The sequence below is a fragment of the Xenopus laevis genome, chromosome 3L, assembly GCF_017654675.1.
Source record: "Xenopus laevis strain J_2021 chromosome 3L, Xenopus_laevis_v10.1, whole genome shotgun sequence".
In the NCBI taxonomy this organism is placed as follows: Eukaryota; Metazoa; Chordata; class Amphibia; order Anura; family Pipidae; genus Xenopus; species Xenopus laevis.
The window spans coordinates 69,324,838-69,336,501 of NC_054375.1; the positions used below are offsets into that span (position 1 = coordinate 69,324,838).

The window sequence follows — 11,664 nt, forward strand, 5'->3', positions numbered from 1 at the left end:
ACTGGCGTTTGTATTTGGAATTGTATACCTTTTACATTTCAAATTGCAAAGAAGCATAGGTCCACTTAAGATACTTCAGTTTACTGTCGATAAACTTCCCCTTTGAAATGATCCAAAACTGGTATTCCATCTGAAAGGGAAATCTGATGGCTAAGGAAACAAACTCTTTTGCCATCCCTCACTCTGAAACCCTAGAAAGGTGCAAACTTTTTAAATAAGCAAACAAATACGTGCTAGATTAATTTCTTAGCTGAACCCCAAAATGATGTACTCTGATTTAAAAGCGTGAGCTACTTAAATACTGCACCCAACATTTTCAGGGCATCTCATTGCTATGCCTACTAGACACATTAAAGCTGGTCATATGAGGACAGATTTAAGCAGCCCTTTCAGATCGAGACAGCAGTTTATCTGCCTGTGCATGGGTCCCCCCCCATCTGCTTCCCAACAGATATCTTGCCAAAAATTGGGCAGGTATCTATTGGGCAGGTTTGAAAATGCCGTTGGGTAAGGACCACATCAGGATTTTGATGTGGTCATCTCCTGACGGGCCTGCACACTATATGAGCCGATTGTTTGCTCTAGGGCCAATAAGTGGATCTGGACCAGACCAAACTGGGCTGATCTGCTTGGACCAACGATCGGATTATACAGTTTGCCTAGTAGACTCATCAGAAGATCAACAAGCAAATATGGCTGTATATGGCCAGTTTAGTAATTTTGTTAAGCTGAGAAGGGCTGATTTAAAAGGAAATTGTTAGAATGCAGCTGTGCATATAAACATGTCGGTGGCAGAGGGATAATATGCCATATGTGCAGCATGACAAGGTTTATGTTTCATTCATTTTCTCTTAAAGGACAAGGAAAGGTTAATCACTGGGGGCTGCCAAATGGTGCAAAAAGGCACCCGACAGTGATTATAATCACTTACATGATTCCCTGGGCCAGTGCTCCTATTAGCAGAAAATTGTATTGGCCTGGAATAGTTCTGAAGATTATGCCACGGTGCTTACTCAGAAGAAACCCAGGCCAGAGAAGTTTTTTACTAACAGAAGCACCGGTAAGGTCAATTTTGATCGCTGGGGGTTGCCTAACATTAGGTACCTATGATGTGCCATAGGGACAGATGCATATGATGTATAATCTCTGTAAATGCATTGTGGGAAAAGTTGGATCTATGTAAAGGTTAACAATAAAAAAGGCTGCTGTGTAGTGTATAAAGTACTGTTGTTACTAAAAAAATTATTTTACCAACACACTTAAAAAGAAAAAAAATCAACAAAGCAGTTTGGCCATTCTAAAGAATAGATGTCAGCACTGCAGCTTAGCAATGTGCTTGTATGAAACGACACTTTTGGTACTTGTGTGAAATGTCTGAAGGTGGTACAAAGGGTATATGAAGCTTTCTTCTTACTGTGCTGAGAAATCAAACACCAACATGTAACGTTTATGTACAGGCTACACAAACACAGGTGTGGGCCCTGGAATGCCAAGTATTGTAATTGCATTAAAGGACACTATAAGCATCATCCAAAACCGCTTTACAGGCCTACTGCACAAAAGCTTTAGGCAGCTTTGTAAGGAGCGCTTTAGTTCAAAAATAATATTAAATACAATGGCACAGCATTGTATATACAGTAAATGAATGTGAATTTGTGTTGACAAAGAAATGTATAAATATTGCAATTGTAGAAAACCTCATTATGGTATATTTAATGAAGAAGCTGCTTTAAGTACTTGTTATTTTAAAGGATCGGTAGCAACTAGAAACTAATAGTTTGCATTACCCTACTATTTAGTTCCATCCTGTACATGCTTTTCTATTGAGAATAATTCTATTTTTATTGCAGTGAGTTTGCTAGAAGCTTTGCTGTGTTCAGCCATCTTTTATCTTTTCAACCATTCTATTGCATTCAGTCAGCCTTAGATCACAGTCATCCAACTGCCAGCCCTGCAAATCTATTTAGCAATTCCTTTAGCTTGATCTGTGCTGAATCTTTGCACGGAGAGAAATATTGCTGCCCTGACTTGGAGGAAGGGGAAAGCACTATATTGGAAAAGAAAAATGAAGGGGTGAAGCGGAAGAGCGACAAAAGAAGAGAAAAGTGGATAAGCAGTGGGGGGGGGGAGTGAGCTCATTAAAAAAATGGCAGGGGGAAGAGTGGGCAAAATTAAAAAAACAGTTGAGTATAAAGAGGATGAAAAATAGGTATGGGGACAAAAAAAAAGCAGGAGATAAATGAAGAGCAGCAGCAGAAGTGAAATGGAAGGAATATGGTCAACAGAAGATGTGTGGTTCATGCAGGATATGTGAGGGGAAAAGGGGGAAAGAAAGACGAGAATGAGAACAATGATAAAGAAGGTAATAGCTAAGAAAGAGGAGTATAAAGAACAGAAATATGAGTGAAGAAGGTTTGAGATAATGATTAAATTTGAGGGGAATGTTGTACACATTTGTTAGTTTGTTAGACACACGCACAACTATATGTAATAAAAGCCACTTAGTTTGCCCAGGAGCAGTAACCCATAGCAACCGTTAAGAGGTTTGCTTTTTAAGGTGACCAGTAAATGCTACCTGCTGATTGGTTGGTCAGCCCTACAACAACAAAAAAGCCAGGGTTATGGCCCTCCACTTCAGAGCCTTATATAATACACATTCATAAGCTCCAAAAACCTTACAGAACTACAGGAACTAAAAAGGAAAAATATCATGCTTTCTAGAAATTCTTCTGAATTTTGAAAAATGACGACTGTGAATATTATCTGGACTGTGCAAATTATCGCTTTACAGTGAGATTTTCTTGTAGTAAAATATTGAGCATACTGGGTTAAAGTTCAAAATCTTCCCCTTTAGTACTAAGCTCTACTGTAGCTCAGGGTTCTACGAATACCCATCACAAAACATCATTTTTTCCTTCCTGTTCAAAGGCAAGTATAAAATCTAAAACATTGGGTAAATGTGCAACAGGCTTGTCTAACATATATATACATGGCGGAAAACAGTCCCAAATCTGCTAACAGAGATAATGAAAGGTCAGTGCCCAGCATGAGACATGAAATGCACTGAAGTGGAAAGAGACGATTCTTGAGAAGTTGTGCTTCCCGAAGACTGCTGCTCACAATGAATGCTCAGTCATGCTCATCTGACACCCCCCTCCCACATGGGAGAGCAGTTCATTTATAATAGCAGGAATCAAGACTTTTTTTTAAGTCTACTAGTTGAACTCTTAAAAAATGTAAACTTATTAAACTACAGGTCAGTGCACAAAATGTGTCCCTCACTATCTAGTGCAACCAATGGCATGAAATTTAAAAAAAATATATTCATGGGGGGGGAGGGAGGGGGAGGGAAAATCAGTAACCAGGGTTTTTCTGCCACAAAACCCCAAGTCAAGTCTGTTTCAAAATACATTTTTAGTTGACTTTTAGCAAAATCAAAGATAAGAGTTTCTAAACGTATGTTTATTAGACAGAAGTTTCATAAAGCACCAGCATTTTAGTGTAGCACTGCACAATATCAATGGGGGAGTGATGCAGACAAACAATGTAGATAAGAGAAGCTATTAAAAGAATTACAGGACATTGAGCATTCTCCGGCTTTCTGTCTCTGAGACTTTTCTCCAAGCAAAAGAACACGACAATATGGCAAGCAATGGACTATGAAAAGCTGCATCATAACCGCTAGTTTTAGCGCATACTGGCTATTATGGCTTCAGAAACACAGAATCCCTTGCATGAGGTTATGTGTCATAACCACAGCAATTCTCAGACAGAGTATAATATGGATGGGAAGTATTCTTCCCATAATGGGTAATGGGAATCACCTGTTTTATGGCACATGTGAGCAATAATCTCCAACAAAATGGGCAAGAGTTGCTGTCTGTAATCCTAAGTGATATATGACAATTACTGGTAGTAAACAGCAGAAAAAGTTACATGTATATGTGCTATAGCCAGCTGAGCAGTTGACAGAAATACAGAATATTTCACAATTACCCAAAACGTTAGGTAAGCATGAATTTTCTTTATAAGTTAATTCGGAGTAACACAGCTTAGTTAGAAGTTAAATCATTTGTATGTAAAATGCATTATCCCTTTCCTATTTATACAGAAGACATTATAATACTACAGTCCCAGCTACATTGCATGACAGACTAACAGTAAGGCTGTAATAGCTCAATGGAAAAGTGGCACCAACTGGTTGGTAAAATAGCTTTTCGGGACTGGACGGGATTTGTAATTCTTCTGAGGAATGCAAATATTACTAAAGGTGCCCCAATGCACTAGTTTAGATATATCCATATGCAATGCATTCATAAAGTGGTTAGTAGATGTGAAAATGACAAGCATGCCAGACCCCACAGCAACCTTGTAATCCAGTTACTGGGTGCCAAACCACCATACCAATGCAACTGCCTTTGGGTTACAGATCTGACAGGACATGCCAACCATCAGAAGAGCTCAGACAAATAATTAGCACTGTTATTTATTAACTTCTACTTCTGTGATGTATGTGTTTTTACTGTAATGTATACATACCATTCATGAGATTACCTTATCTTTATCTTTCTAAGCGAGCTAGCACACAGGCAGATTCGGGGAGATTTAGTCGCCTGTTGACTAATCGCCACTTCTGCAGGGCAACAATCTCCCCCCGAACTGCCTTCGCCGTGCCTGCCAACTGCTATAATGACAAAACGCTAGCGCCAAAGCACTTGCGGTGCTTCGATTTCCGAAGTCGCCTGAAGTTGAATCACGAGGAAGCGCTAGAGTTTTGTCATTATAGCAGGCTGCAGGCATGGCAAAGGCAATTCGGGGAGATTGTCGCCCCGCAGAAGAGGCGATTAGTCGCCAGGCAACTAAATCTCCCCCCGAATCTGCTAGTGTGCTTGAGGCCTAAAACAAAAGAAGATGACCAAAGACTTCTATCTGTACAAGACTCATGATCTTGATATAGAGCTGTTGGGTTCAAGCCCTCACCTTTGTGGGGTGGGCAGCATTCTCTGTTCTAGAAATGATTTAAAACAAGCAATTATCTCATCTTTAAGGTGTGGTTCACCTTTAGGTTAACTTTTAGTATGTTATAGAATTGCTAATTCTAAGCAACTTCTCCATTGGCCTTCATTTTTTTTTTTTTATACTTTTTGAGCTATTTGAAAAAATTCTCTCTAAGGCTACACATTTATTGTTATTGCTAATTTTTATTATTCATCTTTTTCAGGCCCTCTCCTATTCATATTCCAGTATAGGGTAATTGGGACACTAGGAATCAAAACACAAATAATAAAAAATGAAAACCAACTGCAAATTGTCTCAGAATATCACTCTCTACACCATACTAAAAGTTCATTTAAAGATGAACAAATTGACTGAGGGAAACAAAAGGCCAAAATGTGTCCAGGGAAGCTGCCAATAATGCTCCTGATTAGGGATGGTCGAATTTGACCCGTTTCACTTCGCCAAAAATTCGCCGCCGCAGACGCCCATTAAAGTCTATGGGCGTCATTTTTCCGGCGGAACGAGGCGAAAAAATCCGCCCATCCCTACTCCTGATTAAAAGGACTAATAGCAAGGAACAGCATCTGGACAGGGATTCCACGAACCGTGAAGCCCAAATCTCACTAACTGGTTGAATTCAGATGGAATTCACATCCGTGCTTATACAGCATCAAGCTGCTGCACAGCAACTACTCTAATGTTTGTTTACTTTGCAAATAAACAGCTAAAAGAGAAAAATGAATTCTCTCATTCATAATGCACATGCATTTTTACACACTCCCTCCAAGCTAAAGATAGGGAACTGCACCATGTAGTTAAAAAAGAGTTACAATTGTATTCTAAAAGATCTCATTCCATTTTCTCTTTTTTTTCATCAGCATTTTAGGAAGTATGAACATTGTATTGCAAATATTGTTTTTAACATCTAAAACAGAGTTATGAAAGCCTGCCAAAAGGCAGATTAATCAATATGAAGCCCTGAGAAAGAGGAGCCTGGCAGATGCTCCCCTATATACTAGGCCAGGCAGTATAATTAAAGAAAAAATGCAGACTTGGTCCATTAAAGCAATCAGAAAGTCTTTCTTCCTCTCTTTCACTGGCACACACTGTCCTTAATTATAAGTGGATTGCACAATGAGGCATGTGAGCATACTGAGCAGGGTACAGTGAAGCTAATTGAACAAAAACAAAAAAAAAAACGCTTTGGACCAACTTTAGTTGCTGCTTTCTTGACCACAATCCTAAAAAAAATCTTAAATGAGGATATCATTAAAAAGCTTTAAAGGAAACTGTTATGGGAAAACATGCTTTTTTCAACACTTTGACATGAGGCTGCCATTTTTTTACTTTCCCAAGTGCCCTCAGTTATGTGCTGTGGTAAGATTTAGTCTCTATTTTCTGCTGTGCTACAGGTTGATATCAAAAACCTCCCCTCCCCTGTCAAAAGAACAATGGGTAGGTAACTTGATACCAGCTCCCCGTCACCTCTGCTGAAGGAATAAGCTGTCACCCTCAGGTAGTGCCAGGCCTGGACTGGGAGTCAAAATAGGCCCTGCCATTCCAAGTAAACAGAGGCCCAAACAGCCCCCTACCAGCCCACACAGCCTCCTACCAGCCCACTATATGGTAACTTTCTATGGAACCATACAGCAGCCCCTCTGGCATTTGCCAGAACCCACAGATTGCCAGTCCGGGCCTGGGTAGTGCCAATTTCAGATGGGTGACAAACCTAGGTGCCATAACCATAATGGACAAGTGGTGGGCAATCTTGCTTTCCGCAGTCAACCTGAAAATACATTTGAATTTCTCCCTATATAAATTTCTGTGGGCAAAACAAACTCAAATTATTGTCATGCAATCATGGAAGAAGTCAGTTTTACCTACATAATTCACATAGGAAGCAAAATAAGGCAGAGGGATCTTTAGCAATGTTTCCTAACACCACAGAGACTGGAGAAGGTTTCAGTATTATACATATATAAACTAAGAAATATTTGCATTGCGAAAAATGCTCCCATGCCCCACCTAAAAGTTGATATGAATAGTACCCTAACAGGACAAAGCCAAGTTGTTTTAGGGACTTAGGGGAAAAAAGGAGAAACAATAGCATATCTGAAAGTAGTTGTATTGTGCAGTGCTGGCTGTTTTTGAAGATACAGATCAGGTACAATGACTTGAGATGGCTGCTTACATACCAATATTACAGCTAAAAAAATACACTTAGTGGTTCAAGACTAAATGATAGCATGAATCAGCTGCAATAAACACTGTGTAATTTTATTTAAAAAAAACGACACCATGAAAACATGGGTGGCCTTGGTGGAAAACAAAAAAAATGGAGAGCTGATGGTATAACAGTGACGGAAAAAAATAAAATGCAGTGGCCTTATATGCAGTCCCTGCCAACTCAAAAAGTTTATAGGTTAGATTTCATGTTGGTAATAGGCCAATACAAGATATTTTAACGACAAGAAATATTGCAGCCTATGATTTTATATAACTAGCATGGCAACAGCTAAGGACCTAAGGACCCAAGGGCCTGCCTGCAGTACATTACTGTAATAAATGAATGGAATGTGAAATGGCAAATAAGATCTCACACTGACAAATATTAGGTACAAATGGAATTAATCACCAATGGAAAATTACAGTTATTCTAAGTGATTATGATTTTTGAATACATAAAAAGAGGTTAGACAGGATTTTGTATGGAATTTGTTTCCTCCACAGATTAGATGTTTTCCCCATTAGACAAACAGCATCTTTGATTGCAGATGATGTGTGTTTTGCGGTGCACCTACAGATGTTTAAAAAGCTTGGATGGAAAAAAGTCCAGAATTATGCCTTGTTATATTGCTCTTAAAGACTTTTTAGTGGACTTTACTGTTGAAATTCCAAGAAAAACACAAATAAAAGAAGTATAGATATATTAGTATACAAGAGGACAAAATATAACAATCTTCTACCATGTGCTCGCTGACCCAGTGAGAAACTGAAGGATGTTATGAAATAGTTGGACATCTCTCTTTCAACATCAGTTACAATGTTATACTTTATACACAAACATTGCATAGTGGGGAGAGGGCACCGACAGATTATTGTTACATTGTGCTCAAACACTGTAATACATTAAATTCTTCCATACATATTACAGACATTTTTTTATTTTTGGTTTTAACATGTGTATACCAACTAGTGATTGTAAAAGCCACATTTGTAGCCCTCCATAAACTGAAAGCCTCTCAATGTGGCCCTTCGCTGCTTTTGAATTATGTGTCCCTACCTTAAGGAAAGGAAAGAAAACAAAGACAGTTTTGCATTAAGCTTAAACAACTTACTTCAACAGAGGGGATGTTAACCACTCCTGTAGACCTTCTCTTTTCTCGCAGCTTTCTCTTCTCAATCTGTCCCTTCCCCTTCCTGGCACTAGGTCCACTGCAATTCTTCTTTTCTTTTGCCTTTGTGGGAGTTTCCTGTGAAACTGGTGGAGTGGACTCATCCTGCACGTTTCCAGCAGATACCCCATCTAGCACAGGGCTGGGCACTTTCTTTTGCTGCATCACAGTAGATGAGACTATTGGGTCTTCATCTGCCCTCTTATTTGAAGGCCCTTTAAAGACTGAGGCTGCTGCAGATACTGGGTTGTTGGTAGTTGCTGCACTGCAGTTGCCATTGTTGTTCAACTCACTGCTAGCTTTATTGACAATGTCATTGCCGCCACATTCTCCTCCTCCTCCTCCCCCTGCGGCTGCTAATACTAACTCATTTGCAAGCATTTTGGCTCTCATCTTCTCTCTTTTAGCTTTCCACTCCTCCAAGAAATCAGTTGTATTAGAGGTAGATGGGTTGTGTGACCTGTATCCCCCACTCGCCATGTTGTCTCCAAGTCACTGTCAATCATACAAGTCCACAAAACTTCAGGACATTAAATGGCCACTTGAGAAAAACAAAAGCACAATTACATAAGCATCTGCTGTAACACAACATTTGGTTCTGTGCACATATATCCTTCATTAACACTGCTGAATGACTACAATATAGTTATATCATTAGGGAGCACACCATAAAAATAGAGGTGAAATGCACACTATTATTTTGAACAGACGGTACAATATAAAAGCATCCCTTACACCTAAGCAATGGCAAACAACGGTACTGCTCCAACCTCTGCACAGAAGCAGATTACAGTAAGCTATACAGTAAATAAAAGAAAAGTAGCCCTATAATTCATGTCGTTTTTATTTTAACATTTTAAAAATAATTTCTAGAACACATATAATACTTAAGAGTGAACTTCACCTTTAAATTAACTTTTACTATGAAGAACACAGTGAAACTATTTGCAATTTATCATTTTCTGTGCAACAGCAAAATTGTAAGCAGCTATGTGGTTGCTTAGGTCTAATTTACCAGGCAGTGGTCTGAATGAGGGAGTGGTAGATGAATAGGAGAAGCTTTGAATAGAGATATGAATTAAAAAGTAAATATACCATTTTTAATGGCACTGATCCCCATTTGAAAGCTGGAAAGAGAGAGTTTAAAAATTAGAAGTACATGAAGACCAATGTAAAGGTTGCAAAGAACAGTGTATTCTCTGACATACTAAAAGTTATCTTAAAGGCGAGCTATCCCTTTAACAGCTGGATGCCAAGCTATTGTAAAAAAAAGAAGAAGAAATGGCATCACTAGTAAAACAGAGTAATGTATTGCTTGCCTCTGAAGTAACAGGGATTAAATAAATCACATTTACAGGGAGGAAGCAAAGTTAAGAACAGCCTTTTCCTTAACAATGTTTTGGTGTCCCAGAATTTAAAGATAAGCAAACCTCCACTCAGCAGCCAAAAAAAATCATGAGAACTGGACATCAAACGCACAGCTTGTTACCAGCTTAAGGGGCATATCTGAATTGTGCCAGTAATACAAAGCACATGCCGTCTTCTGTGCAATTTTCCTTTGGCATTAGAAAATCGGATAGCATTTCATTAACCCGGCTGTATGTGCCCTTCCTATCCAAAACTCTGAGAACCACAATATTCCGGGGTTCAGATATCGTACTGCTTGTTTGGCCCAACTGAAATGCATCCGAATATTAATTTATTTACTTTTGACAACAGCATTTTCAAGCAAAGGAGTAATTGTTGTTTTGCAGCTGGGGAGAACATTCTGGCCAGTGCTGAGTTGGCTGCTCTGTTGCTCTCATGCGAGTTTCACTGGCTACTCTGCCAGTCACATGTAGTTAGGCAGCAACAGGTACATGATGTGGCTTGTATCACAAGGCAGCTACTACTGCACAAAACTACAAATGCAGCTGCCAGTCCGGGGACCTATGTACGGGCACTTGTGGCTATTCTTTCATGACCCTACATTTATTTACTTACTAATGGGTTCTGTTCCAACCGGAGTAATTTTGTGTTTATTTCCCAGCATGACAACTGCTCGTGCTTATGACAACTAATAAATAAAAATGTGAGCCACATAGGTGGACGGGGTTGTGCCTAATTCCACAGTTGGGTCTGTCAGCTGGCAAACTGGGGCAGGTTATGTTGACAGATGGCAAAACTTGCCACAGCCCCATAATAAAAACATAATGCGAAGTAGCTTGTTAAATATCAGACAATAAAGGTCCCTAGTGCCAAGTTATGAAGTGGCCACAGCATGTCACTTAAAGAGCCATTAGGCACATTTCCTATGAATCCCCCTGAAGGAGACTGTCTTGGTGGGTGGGTGTTTGAATTTATATTAAAACAATACATTCCACTGGGAACATTAGAATTTGAATAAACACAAAAAGAGTGTTAAGAGACAAGAGGAAGGAGGTCTCTGCCCCAGAGAGCTTGCAATCTAAGTGGCAGACATTTAAGCAGAATTCTGTGCCCCAGAGCTACCACCACTCCTGTGTGTACCTCAGTGCCAGGCCTTTAAAAGTCAGAGCGCAAGCCAACATTATCTCTATAGCGAGTGATTTGTCACTTTGTAAACGTCTGTGTGAGTGTTAAATACATTACCTATGTTCTACAGCAACTGCTCTCCCACCTGAGACACGCTACTGTACTTACTTGCTAAACTACAATTCCCGGCAGCATCGCACGACAGACAGCTGCCTGCTGAAAACACCGGGAGCTGCTTGGAACTCAACAACAGCTGCTGCGCCGCAGGTTGAAAAGCATTGCTTAAAGGGAGCGCAACTAATTAAGGAAACTTGTCGCGCCTGCTATAATAATGTTAATAAAAATCCCCCCACGAAGTTGGGGGCGCCGTGAAGTTGGGATGAGCGAGTCCATTACCTGTGCTGCGCTGGGAGGAACACGGGCTTGGAATTCCCAGGACAAGGTGCGACGCCTCTCGCTCCCTCACTCACCTCTCCAGCTCTCTCTTTCGTTTGTTCGCTCAGTCCAACGTCCCGGAAGAAGCCGAGACATTCCGATGAATTCCGTAGATGGCCGGACACAGAGAGGCGGGCTTAGGAATTCTAGCGCATGTTTTTGCAACTCGCCCGAACTAAGCTGCCGGCTTTTGGCAAGGTTTGCTAAGAATGGGGAAAGCCTGTTTCCTGTAGGAATAATGTTTCTGTCTGTGCTGGAGAGAGAGATATTTGTTTGAGAGAAATCACCTTGTGCAGCAGCTAAACCTACAGTGGGGTGTCAGGGAGATGGGTCAGAGTTAGAA

At 40.1% G+C, this 11,664-nt stretch overlaps 1 protein-coding gene across 1 annotated transcript in view; it reads right to left on the bottom strand.

The window, feature by feature from the left end:
• Positions 1–11,379, bottom strand: part of pawr.L (PRKC, apoptosis, WT1, regulator L homeolog) — a gene marked incomplete at its 5' end in the record, with an annotated part of 45,194 nt that extends 33,815 nt beyond the window's left edge. Inside the window, 2 exon segments of the mRNA NM_001094150.1 lie at positions 8,337–8,934; positions 11,283–11,379. Coding sequence (NP_001087619.1) covers positions 8,337–8,873 — 537 coding nt within the window.
• Between the last annotated feature and the right edge of the window lie 285 nt (positions 11,380–11,664).